The sequence below is a fragment of the Nipponia nippon genome, unplaced genomic scaffold, assembly GCF_047370975.1.
Source record: "Nipponia nippon isolate SJK-2023a ecotype South Korea unplaced genomic scaffold, ASM4737097v1 scaffold_8, whole genome shotgun sequence".
In the NCBI taxonomy this organism is placed as follows: Eukaryota; Metazoa; Chordata; class Aves; order Pelecaniformes; family Threskiornithidae; genus Nipponia; species Nipponia nippon.
The window spans coordinates 38,212,367-38,232,607 of NW_028262402.1; the positions used below are offsets into that span (position 1 = coordinate 38,212,367).

General features: G+C 41.3%; 2 protein-coding genes across 2 annotated transcripts in view; both read right to left on the minus strand.

The window, feature by feature from the left end:
- TRPM6 (transient receptor potential cation channel subfamily M member 6) overlaps positions 1 to 11,962 on the minus strand; it is a 101,764-nt gene extending 89,802 nt beyond the window's left edge. Inside the window, exons 1-2 of the mRNA XM_087742814.1 lie at positions 9,619 to 11,962; positions 3,509 to 3,667 (exon numbers count right to left, since the gene is read on the minus strand). Of these exons, the coding sequence (XP_087598940.1) occupies positions 3,509 to 3,538 (30 nt within the window). The 5' untranslated portion in view covers positions 3,539 to 3,667; positions 9,619 to 11,962. The remainder of the gene's footprint in view (positions 1 to 3,508; positions 3,668 to 9,618) is intronic.
- Positions 11,963 to 12,112: 150 nt separating this feature from the next.
- Positions 12,113 to 18,404, minus strand: CUNH9orf40 (chromosome unknown C9orf40 homolog). Its single transcript, XM_087742815.1, has 2 exons — positions 17,997 to 18,404; positions 12,113 to 13,922 (listed from the first exon to the last, which is right to left on the minus strand). The coding sequence occupies exons 1-2, from the start codon at positions 18,321 to 18,323 to the stop codon at positions 13,764 to 13,766; spliced, it is 486 nt and encodes a 161-aa protein (XP_087598941.1). The 5' UTR covers positions 18,324 to 18,404; the 3' UTR covers positions 12,113 to 13,763.
- Positions 18,405 to 20,241: the final 1,837 nt, after the last annotated feature.

Here is a 20,241-nt window from a genome sequence, read left to right on the forward strand (position 1 = left end):
GTATTTCGAAAATTATATTAATTGACAGAAACACTCACAAAGAATATTCCACTGTAAACATGTTTCTTATATCAGCACGTATATCAGAAATGGATACATTAGATATGTTGCTACAGCATGATCTGTGCGAAATACCATCCAGTCTCACAATTTTGTCTGTAGTAGCAGAGCTCTGTTCTTAAAACCCCAGCTGAATCACACATTTAATCTTTAAATTTAAAAAAAAAGGCTTCAGTCAGCATCATAGTAAAAGGAAGTGAAAATTTACTGGAGCCAGAGGCACTTTTCTGACATACTACATGTAACCGTTGTCAGCCTCATGGCGCTCAAATGGCACTACCACAAAATCACCCTCTCTGTCCTGCTCGTAGTGTGGGCAATCCTTTTTGCTGGAAGCCTTTCATGGCTAGCGGAATACAAGCCAATGTGTGTGTGTAAAATCACTCAAGTCCACACCTGCAAAAGCACAGTGGGGTAATCGGCACGGACACCAGAACGTGACATCCTTGGCCAAACAGCCCCCTGTAGCCTGAGGTTTTCTCTTTGCAGTCAGTCCCAACAGACCTGTTCCCTCCCTAAGTCGCCTGCACTTTCAGATGAAGTCTGATGCCATTTACAGCTGTGCTCAAGTGCCACTCGTGACACGGCGACTGCAACGCGTACCACCGGAGAGCGGAGAGCCTGTCTAGCCGCCGCTCTCCGCTGAGCTGGCGGCCCCATCGCTCGCTCCGCAAGGGGATGCCTCCCCCTCCCAGGCCGAGGGGACTTCGGCCGGGACGAGGGCGAGGAGGATCAGCCTTCACGACTCCCGCTCCCCCGGCAGCCGCCCCCTGCGGGGATTTGGCAGCCCGTCCCCGGGCGGAGAGCAGCGAGACCCCCGCCCGCGCCGCCGCCCGCCTCCCGTCCCCGCCCGCGCCGCCCTCACCTGCCGGGACGCGGGTTCGCGGCCGCCCCGGGGGGCTCGGCGCGGGGGTGCCCGCGGCCGCCGGTCCTCCGTCGCCGAGCAGCGTTCGCGGGGCGGGTGCCGCCAGCCGCCCTCCCGCCAGTCCCGGCCGCCGCGGCAGACGGCGCCCAGCTGCGAGAAGAGCTGGTCCCGCCGCGCCGCCATGCCCGCCGGCGCCGGCGATCCTTGTCCCGCGGCGGCGGGGCGGCGGGCGGCGCCTCCGCGGGGCGCGGCGGCTCCCGGGCGCCGTCCTTTACCCCCGGCTTCTCGGTTATTTATTCGCGTTCTTGTTTGTTTTTTTTTTTCCCCCATATGGGAAAGGTTTGCGCTGCCCCAAGGCAGCGGGCCGGGTTTTCCTACCTGGGACCGCCGAGTCCCGGCTCTGCCTCGGCTGCCGCTCCGCCGGGGAGCCCCGAAAGCCGGGCTGAGCTCCCGCTCCGCAGCCCCCCGCCGACGCGCTCCCCCCGCGCCCAGCGGCGCTTCGCTTCGACCCGGCCAAGTTCTTTATCACGTCGAGAAAACGGATCACAAGTATCCCAAACTCGGCATACGGTTTTTGGCTCGAATTTGTCTGCATCTCAGCTCCCGCCCCTAAAGCCGGAGGTTTTTCCCTGGTCCTTTTTTAGGGTATTGTGGAAATAAATTCATGATACAAGTTAAGGTTATAGCACTCATGATAAACCTAATGGGAAGGTCCAAGAGGAAACCAACAGTTCTCTCTTGAATTACGAAGACTTGAATCCTATGTAATCCACACGTTATTGAAAAGCAAACAGTGAAAAGGAAACAGTAACTGGATTACAGCTCATGATGATGAACAGCTCAACCTGTGTACAAGAAAACCAGTATGTGACCAGTGTATTAATGAAATCTTCATGAAATTTGGATATAAACCCGAACTGTTGAATACTCAGGTTCTTGATCTGCCTGTTCTTCTTCACGTACCTTTTGTATCACTTCTTCCACACCTCAACACCTCTTCAGCAGTTACCACTGCGTCCTGCAGGGCTGGAGCCCTTGAACGTGCTGCGGACCACAGCCATCGGACCAAAACAAGCACCTGCAGCAATTGTAGCCAGTTGTACCTAGTGTGGACTAACACAGCAGGCATACACCATTCTCCCTTTATTCTGAGCTTCATTTTGTTTCCAGTGTTCTGTATTTCTTCCAACTCGTCTCTCAAACCTCACTTTCCTTTCAATCTCCATTTTTTTTTGTCCAAAACTTAACCTCTTCCTATAATCAATCCCAGCCTCTAGTTCTTTGGTTTCTCTGCCCTGCCCTCTCATCTGCTTTTTGCCTAATGTGTCTTCTGTCATCTTCAGTTGTGCCACTGTATTGACTGCGAGCTCCAGTGTCTGCCTGCCTCTGGATTTTATCTGTATTTCCCATCCACTTACTCTTTCTGGATATTTCTCCCATTTGCTGGTCTCTCCATTTCTAATTTTCCTGCCCAAGTCTCACCTTCCCCCATGGTGCCCAGCTCTCCCTCCTCCTCCCCTACAGGACAGCCCTGCCTTTGGACCACACTGTCTCAGCGCAGGGGCCTGGGAGCAGAGCCACCGAGAGCACCAGGGAGAAGATAGCCCCACTGTCAGGTCAAGCACCCAGGCTCAGCAGCACCCCGAAAAACAGAGCAGAAAAGCCTGCTCAGCCCTGGGGCATGCCTCAGGGCCTTTTGAAACATCAGCTGTTAAACTTGGCAGTGGTTTCACATCAACTATTATTCCAAGACAAGGAGGGTAAGAAAACTGCTTCCAACCCCCTGCCAAACATAAGTTTCTGCTTCCCACACTGCTTTGTCTTTAAGACTTCTTACACTGCACGTCTTACACAGTAGGCCTTAAAAAAGCATTACAGCTTCCAATAACAGAATGCACTGCTAGAAATTTTAGCAGGTGATGAACAGCATGTTCATTCTTTTCCTAGCTACACTTTTTTAAGATATTATTCTCAATTAAATTTTCTTAAACAAGTCATCCTGAGTCAGCACAGAAGCTTTCAGCTCAATTAGCTAGTTTCACCAATGTTTATAAATAAAATAAGAAATGTTCTTTGAACAGGACATATCAATCACTGTTACCAGGACCACTCTTAATATGAATCTGAACCCTGTAAGAAAGCTAAAACACATGTATCCCAGCACATGCACATGCTCTGGACTTTGACTGGGACATAGCCAGGTGTACATATTCCTCTGAGTGCAAGCATTTTCTTAACTCCAAATTTCTGCTACTTCTAAGTTGTGCATCTTCTTTCAGACATGAGAAATTCTCAGTCTTCCCTGGAATCAAGACTCTCCATTTGTAATCTAATACAAAGACCTAAAAATCTGTTCTGCAAAGCCATACAAACCAATTCTCATGTGCAAATTCTCACACCCAATTCCCCAGCACTTCACTGATCTGAAAATATGGGGTTTTTTTATAACAGACATTTTAGTAGTTCAAAGTCCACATAACTATCATGCACTCTTTTTTATCTTATCTCTAGAAATCAGAACTGCTGAGATGTTTTCTCCTGCAGTCCTACTACAAAATATCAATCCTATTTCTACAGACTTACCTTAAGATCAGCACTACCTTGCTTGTCCATCCTTTATGCTTCTTTTTTCGCAAGTCCTGTATTCCCAGTGTCTAAGCTGTCACTTCAACAGCAGTGCAGCCAGCTCAGTTCTTGGATGCCCGTTAGGAACAATGCTTCACACCTCCGGCTCTTCATGTCCTAAGTAAGTGAAATCAGACACGTCAAAGTTGACTGCATTAATTCATGCATAACCTTCCACGGTTTTCAAAGTCCAAAAATCTGCTGCCAAAAAACGATTTTAAAGGAGGATAATACACTTAACAGAAACTTTTACCAAAACAGGAATGGCTTGTTTCTGTTGGTTCCATTGGGGTGTCTGTAAAAGCATAAGCACCCAGATACCCGCTCTGTTCACTACGTTCTGTTAGATCATACCTCTTATCCAGCAAGTATATTAAAATGTTTTTTTCCATCAAACATGTTTAATCAGGCAGGATCTACTAAAGGAGTGTCCCGATTTTGGAATGAAAAAGCCAAAGTTAATCTACGTCTTATGCACTAATCTTCATTAGAGGGAACTCCCAGTTTCATTGTTTCATCATCTCCAAACACACTGAAGACATTGAGTTTCATAAGACTATCTACAAACTTTTACCTTTGCCTTAGTGCCCTAGCAGATCTTCAAGAACTGACGAAGCAGCAAAGAGAAGAGCAAGGAATGAAACTGGTAATGAAACTGATAAAGACTGCTTCTAGATTCCTCCTCCCTCCCATATTACCAACAAATCAGCCTGCCACTAACCTTATTTACCTTTATCTTTCAAAATAAATAAATAAGTCTCTTAAGTGAGTCCAACACCCAAGGCTGGGAGCAGATATATTAAACACAGGCTCATCAGATGATGACTGTTTCAGCTGCTGCTTTAGCATGCTGTGGAAAAGCACTGTGGAAGATTATTTTTCTTTATAGTGCAAAACTTAAATCTTGTTTTACCATGCGGATTCTGGACTACAACAGAACAGCATCTTCTGCCTTGGTCTTCCCCTTCAACTTACTGTGTGTAGAGGCAAACTCCCAGAGTGAGCTTAAGTCATACGTTATTCCACAGAATGCGAATATGCAATGATTATTCCAGCTCTGATTGTAGTAAATTTTCCCTCCTGCTGCCCACTGCACACTGATCTGCCAACAAATACTTTTCCAAGAAGGAGAAGATGACTTCCCTCATCACAAATAACCTGATTTTTTGAGTAAAGGATGACAGAACCCAGGCACGCAAACACATGTCCATCAGCTGCTGGTTCACATGACGGATGTGCTTCAACAGGAGGCAAGAATGAGGACAGTCTTGAATATTGAATTATACACAGCCAGGATGCCATGTGTTCTTACAGTGTTTTTTTTAAATCTGACTATTCAGTGGTTGCAACAAGCAGTTACTGATATCTGAACATGGCTCAAAATCCTTCAAGATAGTTCAGACATTGTATTTGCATGAAGAACTATTCAAAGTCAACAGGCTTGGCTGCAGAATTTGTTCTATGAGAAAAAATGGCTTTTAAAACGTTTTTATTAGTGTCTGTAAGTTGCCAGGAATGTAGTGGGGTAGGTTTTGTCAGCTTGATGGTCACAGTCACAAATATCCAACCATCAATTCTCCTGAAGTGCATTCTGTAAATACCTTTGAAGTTAGTCCAGACCCAAAGAACAAAATGTGACAGTACAGCTTAGTCTCATTACAATCATAAACAGTTTCTGTGCTTCTAGCGATAGTCCCATGGAAACCACCACACTGCTTCCTAAGGCAGGACGTCACTGTCCGGAATTGAGAAATAACATTTCAGATGGTGCCATTGGTGTCTGTTACTCAATTTTCTTAACAGAGGTAGGAAAATGAGTGAAGGTGGCCTCAGAGGACTCTGTGAGTTCAGCAGCTTTAAGATGTAGTAGTCTCCATCTCTTGAAAGAAACCCTTCACAGTGATGGAGAAGCACAATGTACTTTTGTAGGGTAACAATCTTGGAGACAAGCACGAGGAAGATGCAGGATCAAAGCATAACCACTTCAGTTGCTGTTCTTACCTCAGTATTAGATGACTCCTCAGATGATATGTGTAGCTAAACAGTAACACCTTAAAAATTCTCTAAGTTTCCAAAGAGCCTTTCTTGAGCATTACCACAATCCCTGCTTCTAAGAATAAGAAGTCTTAAGGGTTTTGTAGAATAAACTCAGGGAACACTGCCTCTCTTCAGTTTGCTCTGTCATTCCTTGTATCCCTCAGACTGGTTAACAGATTTTTCAAACGCGTCATCTCTCAGAGTACTCCTAGAAGATGTGAACTTGTCAGCTCCCTGGCCTGGGTCAAATGACAGGCATATGGATTCTCCAGTGAGACTTTGTCCAGATGTGACCCCAGAGGTTTCAAATCCTCATTTTAAAACCATTTTCAAAATCTATTCTTTTCTTTCCCACCTTTTTTCATACCAGATGAAATATATCTTTCTCATAGTGACTATACAGAAGGTAGAACTGGGAGGATGGAGGTTTGTGTTACTGTTCACACTCAAAGACATGCCAAAGCAAATGCTTCAAGCTTTAGAGGAGACAAACAAAAAAATTCCTGCTTGAGGCTGAAAAAAAAGAACCTTATCCATGTGACCTCTTTATTTTGAACTAACCTGGAACTATTTACCAAAAAATTCAGGGTTAAACAGCGATGAAAGTAAGGCTGTCCTATAGTGACCCATGGCTGGAGGCAGGAGGAAAACCTGAAGACACTTAACTAGGGTGTCAGTCAAGTACACCGAGTACGCATGCTCTCAGAGTGGAATATGCAGAAGACTTGAACACCTTAAAGCAACACCAGATTATCCAGCGTAAGAGGATGGACTGATTCACGGAGAATAGTATTGTCCCAGGCCAGTCTTCCAAACACTGGGGGCACGTGAAGGCATATCCATGTTCATGTGACACTGTGCCTGCAAGATGCAATTGCTGACTGCTCTGCAGGTGAGTACAAAACACTTGGCTGTTGGGTTTCACAGGCCATCCTAGCAATTGCAGGGTTTGGGCAAGGGCTCCCCATCAGGCACAGCCTGATCGCAAGGCTGCAGCACAAGAGGCAAGTGACCATATGGGTTCACTCTATGAGCTGGATCTGGTCTGCAGGGCATCGCTTTGACCACTCCCCACTGAAATCAGCAGGCAGTCAACAGCAAGCAGAAGTCCCACGTAAAAATATTGAGATGCTAGTGTCAGCTAGGCAGGGCTCCGTTATGATTATTATTGCTTTCAGGCTGTGTTTTGAGGAGCTATCACATACTACACGATAGAAATACGCCATATCGTGAACGTTCAAAGCGATTAACTTGGATGCTGGTTGCTGGCTGCCTAAGTTTCACCTTTAGGTACCTAGGTTTCTAAGAAGAAAGCAAAGTAAATTTAAGCTCACTTCTATTCAGCAAATTAAGACATTTATTTTGGATTTCTCCTCTGGGCCAATCATCCCTTTCTGAAACAACATTCTTCAGCTATGACCCAGCATCTTAGCCTTTACCTAATTTTTATACCAATGTCTTTGCTAATTGCTCTATTGTGCTGTTAAATGGTAGTTTTTAACATCACAGAAATCAGTATTGGCAACCAAAATCATTCTCTTAAATACTTACCTCATATGAAAACACCTTAAGTATTTTTTTCTTTCTGAAGAAAAACTGAGCAGCCTAGGAGAGGAAATAAGTTTTGTTGCATCCTCGGCTCTAAGTGGGGTGACTGATTATTTTTTTTAAATATATTATGTGATCAGATAGACCTTTGTTTTTTTTTAAGAAAACACACTAAAAATACCGTTGTTTCCTTGACTACTTGAGATTTAAGATAAAAAAACAAGGACCTCTTCTTGTAAACACTAACAGAGTTCTCACTACTGTGAGCTGCCCTGAAAGCACAAATCTTCTACAGCATGAGTATGCGGCATTTAGAGAACTGTAAGTCAGAACAGTACACCTCAAAAAATCGAATTCCACTACTCTAACCTGCAGTAAAACAGTACCACTGAAATAAAGAGACCTTCAAAATCCTATCTTTAAAAGGCAAAGTGTTTCTAATTTTCCTTACTGAAAAGGAAAAAATCTAATAATGAACTTTTATCACTCTTTTAAGTCAATGATAGACACTGGTAATTGCCATACAATGTGGTGTAAGGAATTGTGAGTGTTTTGATTGCGGAACTCATTATTGAAACAATTGGTCTTTATAATTAGCAATTCTGGCCTCACAATAATTCAAGGCCACCCAAAGAAAGATACAACAGAAATCCCAAAAGGATTCCAGATTGGAGTAGTTAGCACTAACAAATCCAGCGTATTCACAGAGAAGCTGCACAATATGAACAGGGGAGAACAGAACACATTGAAATGCAGGTACCAGAATATGTCTCCCGGCTCAAAATAATAAGAAAGATAATGGGAAGCCTATTCTACCTTTTATGCTATTTGCTGGCATAAAAACAAGTAGGCAAGTAGGCACTCTCAGTACCTATTTGACTCAAAGGGACTCCAATGACCAAGCTGTATCCTTAAAGCACTTCGGGCATATGTACACCCTATGAATGGACTCTTAAGAAAAAAAAGTATATATTGGGCATCAAAATCATCATAATCTCTCCCTGAAGCCTTGCCCTGTCATAGAAATTAAGGCATTTTGATATTTACACTACAGGTTTGATATTACTATTCACGTGCAGAGTATAAACATTTTTTGCTTGATAGCCATACCTTTCCCTCTCATATCATACTGTATTTCACTATCATACTTTAGAATTATTGTTATGGTTTCAATTTATACAATGAAAAGCTGTCTTTGGTGTCTCTGTATTTGCACATTACACATCTAGAAATACAGAGTTTTTGTCTGAAGTAGATTTTCCTCTTTTCAATCACGGGTTTCTCCAATTCCTAAAATGTAAAAGCAGAATAACTAACTATTAAGGGATACACAGATGCAACATTTTGTGATTTATTTCACCAAAAAACATTACAGTTTACAACTGACAATCATGAAACCATTGGATTTTGGTAGCTTACGTTATGCCAAAGTAGTTCTTACATAAAAATTGCTTTTTATGCCATCAGAAGCAAAATTAGTTTTTTAAAATGCCAGGAAGTACAAGAAACTGAAAGCAAATTTCATATTCTGCAAGTTGAAGTATCAAAAGGAAATATCCACTATACAGCATCAGGCTTCAGAGAGAGGACATTTGACACTTAGGGTAGATCCAATGGAATTAATTATTGTGTGTTCCAGTTTAATTAGAAGAGCACTGTGCACTGCTCAAATGAAGGACATTACAAAATTCACCTGTGCAAGAGAACAGTGAATAGATGTGGCTCATTTCCGTTCATAGCTCTGCATGAAAAAACTTTCCTCTGGCTTGCACTTCATTGAAGATAGTACAATACTATTTTTGTTTACTTTTCTCAGTCTCATACTTGGTAAGCCACTTATTTCATCATATTCCAATCCAAACATGAACCCCGGGTATTCATATAAGAAAACCGGGAAAAAAATGTAATGTTTAGCCAGTCCATATCCCTTCTTTCAAAAATTCACTACTATAAAAGAAGACAAAACAAAACCAGGAAAACTACCATCCACCACAATAATTCTTAAAAGCAAAATAAAATTACAAACAAAAATTAACTTTGCCTCCATCCTCCTTTCACAATTTTTTCCCCTGGGAACGGTAACATATTAGTAGAAAGAAAACTATTTTTTCCTTCAGTAGTGGAAAAGTTATCATCTGTATGGCTTTAACAGAAGAAAGAACAATGATCTTTAAGTCCTTAGAAGTGACTAAGAAGTCACGAACGCTGCTTTTTTGACCAAGTGTTTAAAACATACTTATTAATAACTGATGAGTTCGCTTACAAATGAAATATCAGTAATTAAAATATACTGTTTGCTGCAACAACATCGAATTTTCTAATACAAAAAGTTTGAAATAGGAATTTTAAATAAGCAACCTTTCAATAAGACTGCTTGAAAAACCCTATTTGAAATTTCCTCATACATTTCAAATATATTGTTACCTATACACCAATATTTAAACACTACCTCATGAGCTAGTTTATTATGAATTAGTACTTACCTTTTCCTTCCCCATATTTAACGAGTATATTGCAAGTAGCCTTCAGCCACCGACCGAGGTCTCCATCCAACACACAATCAGATAAAGGTTGCTTTCCAGTTGTAACTAATGGAAACGGCGCAAGAAGTAGTGACAACAAATTCCCATGTGTTAAATTGATACTTTTTTTTTCGGGGGGGTGGAGACAGAAGCAAGAGATGAACAAAATTTCTTGACAAAACGTTTTTACTCCAATTATGCTGAAGACCTTGTGCCACCTTATAATCAGGAACTTGTGACTTGATCTGCCTTTATTTATATATCACAGTAAGGAAATGATTAACATTCATGATGTCACTGCTTGAATTTTCAGTAGCAGGTCAGAATAAAAGCATACCCAAAACATTTTCCAGATTCACTGTAGTTTACTGTGTATGTGTATTGCCACCTAGAGAGTCAAGGTTATAACTGTAGGCATGGAAATAATTAAGCCAGCCCAAGCATACTAGCTATTTTGAAATGCTTCTTTGAACATAAGCTTTGCTATACCAAACCATGAGCCTGTGCAGTCTAACGTCTCTGATTGCGGCTGTCATCGAATGCTTTCACAAAAACACACAAATTCCCCACAACAAATCTGCTGGAAGCCAAATGAGCTGCCAAATGCTGGATAATAATTCTCTTCGGTGCCACCTGGAAACATATATATGCACTCTCTTTATTTCCTACACGAAGGACCCTGTGCATTTTCCAGCTACCCATATACCTAAGTGTGTACCTTTTTAATGTCCATTAAATTCTTGGCCTTGCCAACAGGAAAAAACATCAAGCAGTAACTGACAAAGCAGTGCGAAACATAATAAATTTACTGTTGGTCACCATATTCAAATTATTGTAAATGCTGCTGTGCTGAAGATGGAGCCAGTGCTGAAAATACTACTTCATGTCATGGCTCTGCTGGCCAACCATGCCTGCGCTCATCTGCTACCCTCCTTCTTCATCATCATCATGTCTTCCATTCCCCACTTTTTTTTTTTCTTTCTTTCTACAACAGTCTACTTACCCAAGACATAGTCACCAATGCAGCCTGTTTTTCATAGTAGTTCTTCACTTTCCTGATTTGGACTGAGCTTTAAGCTTCTCCTGGAGGCTTACCTATCTTGGGAACCGTAAATATGGTGTATAGGCCTTCAGTAAACACAAATCAGATCATAGGAAAGAGGCCTTAGGTTTAGAATGAGACAGAAAATTTACAAAGGCTGACATGCTGGTAATACTACTTTGCTGTTTAAATCTGCTCTGAAACATATTTTTAACTCAGGTATTTCATTTCTCATTAGAATGCCCATACCTTTACTGTGCTCCTTCCAGATGCAACACCCTTACCAACCTGGGTAATACCTAGACGATCTCTGTGGTTACACTGTACGTTTTCTTACTCTTTTGACAGTGGTTCTTCCTTTTAGAGGGGAATGTTTTAGAGAAAAGCAAACTCCCAATTACCTAGAGAGAATATAAACAATTTTTTTCCTGAAAGTTTAAGACATATCAAATTAAGATTGTCAGTTGGTAGGTATTATGCTACTCCTGAGTTGTCTTAGAATTTGTGCCAACATTTTGTTATTTCAAAACAACATTTTCTTCTCAATGGATATGAATGCACATGCAAATTAAAACATCTTAAGCTTACTTGTAGTTTATGTACAGCCTTTGAATAAGACCTCTCTAGAAAAATGGAGTCGGAAGTCAAGACAAGTGTTTTGGTACACCACAGTGACACGTGGTATCTGGAGACATGAGACATTCAGCAATGACATGTCTTGATCACACCTTTTCACAGCTCTAATACAAAGTTTATGTAATCTATCATCACTCCCCCTTACCTCGTGCAGCCTTTTGTATAACCTAAACTCTCAGACTCATTTCAAAAGGTTTTCCAAGGAGCTTAAATTTGCCTCTATTTGCAAACAGATGAATGGAAAAAAATAATCAGCTCAGCAAATGCTCTGAAAGTAGCCGTAACATTCCAGTCCATAGCCCAGAGCCCACAGCTGGAACAAGCTAAGAGGAAAGTGCTTGCCTACAGCATAATTGCAAATAAAGTAAACACATGGCCTACAACATAGTGCAAGCTTGATTTGTTTTAAAGGGCTTATTTAGTTATGGAATAGCTCAAATATATATTTTAAAGACAATAATAAAACCTCTTCTGTCCTGTGAATATAGGGGAGAGACAGATTTTAATGCTAAAATGCAGTCTATTGCTGCATATCTACTGTATATGAAGTTCCAAGCAGATTTTAAGTGACTAAAGTATGTGTGCAAAGATACTAGCTAATAATGCAACATACTGGACCCTGAGAATACTGGATGGTGTGAAATATTATTATAAAAACCACAAATATAGGAATGCATATATTACCTAGGGTAAAAAAAAAACCAACAAAAATAACAAAAAACAAACCAAACAAAAAACCAAAAAAAACCAGAACAAACACTTCAACAAATTAATAAATCTATTTCCTCACTGATTTATTTTGGTTATAGTAAACATGTAATAGCACCGGCATTCTTGCCAGAAAAGGAGTTTGTTTTTAAAAACATTTTAAAGTACCTCCTAAGACAAGTTTATGTATTTGGACTTCAAAAATATAATTAAAAATGTGTGAGAAAAATAAATACTTTTAAATATGTATCCAGCTAATCTGATAGCAGGTGGAAGCGTATCCAAACAAGCACCATGAAATGCTTGAGTCACTAAGCCATCTCCTTTCTTCTGTGGGTACCAAGACACCCTAACAATCTAAACAAATAAGCAATAAACAAATACAGATACCTTACAGTACAAATATTGAAAAAAAGTTTCCAAATGTTTAGTAAGGAGGCTGGTAAGCTGACTATTTAAGCAAAAAGACCTAATAAAATGACAAAGTTATAGAAGCAACAATCTTAAAAAATAAAGTCAGGAACTTCACATAGTAATAGTCCCAAAGTTTTCAAATACACACAGGCAAAACTTTATTGTCCTATAGCAAATACATTATTTTAAAAAAAATAAAAAAAATTTCACAAGTGGCCTTCTTCCATGATGATTCCAGCAAAAATACAGTGTTTGCTATCCTTAAAGACAAATCACATTTGGAAAGTCTGACAGTCTGCCCATACAACTTCAATTATTAGAGACAAGGATTTCTAATTGTACTTCAACTTGTAAATAAATTATAAAAGACAAGCATTAAGTTTGTTATTTCACAGAAAAAAAACACTAATTCAATGAACTTCTGTAAAAATTTTTTGCAAGACCCATAGTCTCTGCAAAAACTACATCTCAGTCGATTAAGTTTGAAAAAGTGTATGTGGTAATTTATATTGCATTAATCTTTCTTGACACATTTGTGCACATCTGCCATTTCGATGCTACCGACTGGTTCAGAGCTAACATCACAAAAAAATAAGAATAGTATTAACTTGAGAATGGACGAAAAACATAAAAGCTGGCTGCCCACTGCTTTGGGTAATGTGAAAAGGAGAAGGTGAAAAAACCTTTTCACAAGCAGAATGTGAAAAACTTTCAGAACAGTCGCAGCTTACAGAAGAAAAGATCCCCTTTTCCTTCCCCTTCCCTGCCACACTTGGTTTGCATAGGAAAGGGAATGTTTTGTCTGGTTTTGGTAGACTCTTATTTTTTGGTTTAGCTATTACACAGAAAAAAGCACATTAAAAATCACTGCAGTTTGTGTGCTTTATGAGAAAATCACATCATAAATACTTCACTTTCAGCTACCACAGTTACATCTTTTTGTTCAGGACAGGCAAAATGATTTTCCTTTTCCTTTTGACATGTAACATATCCACCTGTTTCTTTTAATTGCACCCCAAAGTTCTAATTTTCTGTAGTCTTATTTTATCCTGCCTCCATGTTTTCAAGCATTCTTGCTAGACATCATAGCCTCCTCCACACTGTACACCTCCAGATAGCTTACTATTAAGTACCTAATAGTGATTATCCCATCCACTTAGACACCTCAGACTTGCTTTTGCAGATTGACATAACACTGTTTCTTCAAGAAGGCAGAAGCATGCTTATTTTTCTCCCCAGTAGAAAAACTTAAATCCAAATGGAAACAAGCATCCTGTGAGTAGGTGCACAACTATGAAACAACTGATCAGGTCTCCATTTCAGTCTCCATGGTATCAGTCCTTGAAGGAGTTTTAGCTTCTGGTCGAGTCTCTCCATCTACATTCTGAATATCAGACAAATCAATAGTAGGCAATGGTGCTCTCCAATACAGGAATGAGTTATACTGACAGAAATCTTCTTCTTGCTTTGAAAAGAGACAAATAAACAAAAAGGCAACAAAACATTAATGTGTATCACAGCAGTACAAAATAATAAAAAGAAACATTTATAGAAGAAACTAAACCAAGGAAGAGTTACTTAGCTGTTCCATATTAACAGTTCTTGTAATTTTATACAGAAAAAGTATGAGCTATTTCTCAGGAAAACACCATAGGAAATCTCAACCAAATCATGATTTAGTTTTGTCCTTCCAAATATTCTTGCAAAGAAGTACTGTACAACCTCTGGGAAATACTTCTATAACTCCACCATCTTCTTCAACTTGCAATCTTTGCACAGAACAATACTGTAAAACTTGTGCAATTATTGGACTTTGAATACAAAAACTGTTCACTGCTTTTTCTTCTCACAATGGTACACAAATTTCATGCACATTTAGAAGCTGGGATTCAGAAAACTGTATTTAGCTATTTTACATCAATTCAGAGGATGATACTTGCAGGAAAAGTAAAGCATTCGGTAGTGTTTCTATGCCTTTCCGTTTCTTCTTTTCTGTATCTACATTTTGTACTCAAGTATACACGAGAAAAATGAAGGTCTCTTCTAAGGGCAGGGAGGGGAAAGTTTAAGAACTGGTAAGTAATACAAGAAAAACCTTGCAGGAACATGTACTTATCTACTACTTTACTCTGCAATTACACAATTTATTTTTTTTTTAAATCTCTGTTAGAAAACACACTGTTTGTTTATAACCACATGTCATGGTTATAAACAGCGGCCAATCTGTGCATGTTTCTATGGACATGATACATGTAAAAAGACGAATTTTCAAGTCATTCTTTAGGTCTTGAGCATGTTCTTTCTTCTGGTATGTAAAAACATTGAATGCTGCCACAAACCTAAAATAATGCATTTCCATATAATATTGGTTTGTATTTTTCCTAACATACAGCTGGAATTTTTAAATATTTTACTTTTATTCTCAGCTGTAACAGGCACTGAACAGAACTATTTTTAACAAATAAACTAGTATAACTGTTTTGGTATGGCTCTTGAAAAATGTCATGCTTTGTCTGTTGGCTCTGCAACAGAATAAAAAAACGTAATGTTCAAAAAAATCGCAGTAAGTGTCGTCCCTAAGCCCTCTCAGATAATGGCAAAATGATGCTCGCCCCCTGACTCCCCAAAAGAAAGAAGTATATAAATTCACTATACTTTCCATTTAAAGAACACATTTTTCTATTCGTTACCACACAAACCTGTCACGAACTACAATTTGTTGTACTAGGTAACCTGTTTTTACGACAAAAAACCCTGCATTATTCAAGACCTGTAATAATTAAGAGAGGCATGAAGGACATTTCATAGCAGCAAGATGGCTGCATGCCTGTAGACTACTACTAACATGAATTTGCTCACTAGAAAAAGTTTGTCTTCAGGGAAAATTAAAGAACCAAAGCTCCCATTAATTGGAATCGAGACCAAAACCAGTTAAAATGATATAGTGCCACAGGAACAGAAGGATTAATTATATGGAAATTGGAAGAAAGCCAAACTATAAGTAGCTGCACAGATTTGCGTTAAGTATTCTTGTAAACTGAATTTTTGTACTGCACAGCATTAACAACAAAGTGCGAAAGAGAAAAGGAAGATTTTCCAGTCCATATTCCAGCCTAAGCATCACTCAGACAGAACCGTGCAGGGCAGGTGGCTAACAAGTTCTTTGGAAAAAAACTCCGGGAATGGAGTTTCAGAAACTGTCAGCTACCTTACAAATTCTCCCCATGTTTAATCCGAACTCCTCTTATCTTTTAATAAGAAGTTACTGCTCACACTGTGAGAGCTAAGTACTTAAAGTCAGAACACCCCTGTGCTAGATGCTTTGCACACACAGAGTAAATGACAGCATTCTAGTTTCAAAGAGATTACAATAACCATAACCGCAAAAATATGCATACTCTAAATTTTGGACTCAGTCTGTATACAGGATTAATTTTAAGAGCATTCAAGTGTCCAGAGCAGCAGTATTTCAGTTTATTGGTATCTCCCAGAAAGATTCAGTGTGAAAACGAACAAGCCCAAGGAGCACAGAAGACAGGCACAAACACTAAACATGAATAGATAAAATGCAAAATAAAGTATCGAATATTCACATTCACCTAAATATCTTTCAAAATAGGTTTGGAGAAGAAATTTTAGCAAGTTAGGTAACATGCAGCAAGCTCAGAGACACAACAGCTCTGTTTCTATGGATGAAGTTGTTTAATTTTTAAGGAGTTAATCTTCTAACTGCAGTTGCAAAGGTGTGCTTACAAAAAAAGCTCAAATAATATTTATTCTCTGGTCAACTGTAACATATTGGAATTTCTTGTAACGTTAACAAAAATGGTGTGAAATTAGCAGTATCCAGATCATGCTTATTACCGTAATGAACTACACAAGCCACAAACCAGCAAAGAATAATGCCAACCTACAGTTGTATTTTCAGAAAAGTGTAAAAATCATCATCAGAAATATCTTTGTGGAAGATTTAAAACATACAGGTAGGACACACAGAAGATGGAAGAAACACCTCTTGCCTGCTGTTAACTAAGCTTTATTTTAAAGTGAAAATATTTTTGTATAATACTGTACTTAGGGGAACAACCTGATAAAAATACAGTCCTACAAAAACATTTTATATAGAGAAATACTCTTTATTGTGTGGAAGTCCAGGGGACTTGTTGCCTTCCTACCACTGCTAATGTTTGCAAAATGATGCCTAATAACCCTAGGGATAAGTAAAGACTTCAGCATCATATTTGCAATGGAGTAAAACTTTTCTGTAGAGGTTCGCTCAATTTGCTTTGCTTCAGAAGACAGTTGTTCTCTCCTCAGAAATAAAAGATATGCTTGTGTTAAAAAGGTACAGCCTAAAAAGGATGTATAATTTTCACAGGACACAGAATTTTTTCCTCAATTCTTTTGTGCCTTAATGCTACCATCCACCACAACAAAAAAAAAAAACCTACCAAAACAAACCCACCAAAAAAAAAAACACCAAAAGGGAGAGCCTGAGAAAGAAAAGCCACAATTTTCTACACAGATCATAGATGGGTGTTACACTATCAAAGGACTGATCTTTTCAAAACCAGAGTCTAAAACTGGAGTTCAAAGTCCATCTGACCTCATGAGACTTTCTGCCACTTCCATACCACTGGATCTAATACTTCAGTCTTATTTAAAAGTCCAGGTGGAAGGAAAGCTGAGTTTACGTATATCAAATTTGTCACAGGCACGGAATTTGGCCTAGCATTTTATTTTTGCAAAACTAAAACTTTATTAGTAGCATATTTTGTTTCCTGGCCTACTGTGTAAAAAGTGGTCAAGGCCAGAGAGAAGAATGTACCTTGTTCAAAGTTAACCAGAAACATCACAAGTCAACTGCGCATTTCAATACATCTTGATCATTAAATACCTGATCTCCTTCCCCTGACCACCACCTTCACTAGACATTTTAGTTCAAAGATAGCTCTGGTATCACTACTAAACGCCCGTCCCAAACAAAAAGTTAAGAAAGTTGTCAGATATTGTAGTAAGCCTGACCCACAACCTCAAACAACAGAGACGCCATCAAAATAAACTCTTCAAGCTTCCATCCATACTTCTGGATGGGGATGTGGCTAAAGATAGACTTAACTAAGGGGAACTCCAGACAGGCTGTTCCCCATCAGTTTTGCTATGGAGGGAGGGGAAGCCAGAAATTTTACTTCTTTTGCATCAGGAGAAGGGGGGTGGGGGGTGGGGGGGAAGCATCAAGAGGCCCACGACCGATTAAGTCAGAGAGGCACAGAACGGGCTGCGGGCCACCAAGCGCTGCGCTGTCCCTGGCTGAGGCCCGGGGGCCTCCGCCCGCAAGCGTTGCTGGCCCGCCGGCCCGCAGCCCCCGGCTGACGCCCGCGCCCCGCCGCGGCGGGCTGAGCTCGCGGCCCTGCCTCAGCTGCCACCAACACCGCCCACCATTTTCTCTCCCCGGAGGCGAGCAGCCCGGGCCCGCCCACGGCGGCGCGGCGGCCTCCTCTCCGAGAGGCCTCCCGCCGCCCCAGCCCCGCTCCGTTACCTCAGCGGCGGCGGCCCGCTCTTTGCCCCGGCCGCCGGCCCGTCCCTCCGCCGTCCGCTCGTCCTGTGGCGGCGCGGGCCCGCCGCGCCGCCGCCGCCTGCCCCCCGCGTCCCCCTGCTCCCCGCGGGGGCCGCTTCCCCGCAGCCCGGGCCGCTTGCCCGGCGGCGCCTCGGCCTCCTCCAGCTTCCGCTTCGGGGCGGAGGGACCGGCGCTCGCCGCTTCGCCCCGGGGACGCCGCTCGGGCGCGGCAGCGCGGGGCGGCGGCTCGCGCAGGAGCCGTTTGATGGGCACGTGACACACTAACGGCTCCGCGCGCCGCTTGGCCATGAGGGGGCCGAGTGCCGGCGGCTCCGCGGAGCGCGTGTCCCCCGGGACGGAACGCACCGCCGCCGCGCGGGGGAGGGCGCATGCGCGCCCCCTTCGCCGCCGCCGCCGGCGGCCTCAGGGCGGGCGGGGGGCGGGGCGCCGGGCGGAGCTCGGCCCCGGCAGCCGGTGAGCGACGGGCAGGAAGGGGCAGCGCCCCGGCGGCGGGAAGGGAAGCAGGGGTCAAACCCCGACTCTGAGCGGGCGGTACTGCTGAAATCAAACACGGGCGACACCAGGTCCTGCCGCAGACTTTAATATCCACGAAAAAACGCGTCTGTTACACACCGAGAACAGCGGGAAGCTCACGCGGAGACGCGCCCCGTCCGTGCTTACCTTCACGACTGATTTTGAAGCATACGACATATAAATAAAGGTACAGGACACCTCACATTTGTCAAACGCACTCCATATAAAGAAGTATTACAGTGAAGATTATGCAGCGTTTTATTTTACACCTGATACCACATACAGTTTAATAGTGACCTGAACTAAACGGTCTTCGCTTCAGCTGATAAACATCTTAAGCATTCTTCCCCCCATGTATACAACTGTGAAGTTCAATAATACACAATTATCCTTCAGCATAAAAATACAAGTGATGAATTTTAAGAACTCATAAATAGGACTGCAGGTATAACACTACTGATTCATACAACTTACTCACAAGATTATTCTGCTTCCACCTCTTGATGCAACTGTTATCATTTAAAAGGAAAACATTAGGGAAAACTGGCATTTTCTAGATTAGAAACAGAAGCACATCGCTATATACTTGATGTAAGTAAATAAAAACGTATTTTCCAAAAACAACACAAAAAATGGCACTTGTGGCAACGTGGAGTAGCAAAGAACAAAACCACAGGAATAAAGGATATTGCCATTCAACCAGAAAGCAAGGGTTCAATTAACTATTTGTGAAGATGACCACCACATTTCAAATGTAACTACAGACTGGGTAGGAGGCAGAAATTGAGCAATATTACAGATATAAATACTACTCAGCAAAAGCATAACCGACATTCACCTAACCTTGTCTTATTTCAAGGAGCTGGAAAATCAAGAAAAATACTAATCACTTTCCACCTAAGGAAAAAAAAAAACCAAAATGAAAGCAAAGAATCAAACACTCCCTCAAAAAATAAATAGTACAAGAAGGAAATTAAAGCAACTTTTTAAAATCATTTTTTGGTCTGCAAGGGCTTTTAATTTTAATCTACTTGTTGCAATGGCAGTGTTTCAGCTTTAAACACGTTTTTCTTGGAGCAGGTAGAGGGAGGTTGAGAGTTCATTTATGGAGCTAAATCTTGGTGGTGCACTTTGAGGAAGAACAGACTGTTCAAATAAGACCAGTTTAAAGCAAAGTTCTAATTGAAAACTTCTGTAGACCAGAAGCCTTTATTCTCAATAAGGATTCTGAGCAGAAAGGAGCACAGTACTGAACATATCCAGGCACACGCTCTCTCTTATGCAGTGTTGAAACTATTGGGGGGGGCGGGGAATAGGTGTGTAGTTTCCCTCCTTGCAGACTTTCAATTTAGGAACAAAGGCACAAATTTCTGGCCTTAATGGGAAAAATCCAAAAGCCAGTAACAGATCTATTAAAGAGATTGATTAGGACATCACCATGAAAAAAGGGACTAGAAATAATGGGAATCAAACAAGCTACTGTCCAGTGCTATTATGACCAAATATGAAAGACCCCTTGATTCCTTATCATAATGTTTTTATATTTTAAAGAAATTTCTGAAAACGGATGAAAATGGTACTTAAGGTAACCAATATATTAAGAAAACTAAATGGCTAACACGACACTTCCTCTCAGCACAGTGATTATTAATTAATATTGTCTCAGACACATAACTTCTAAGCGACAGAAGAT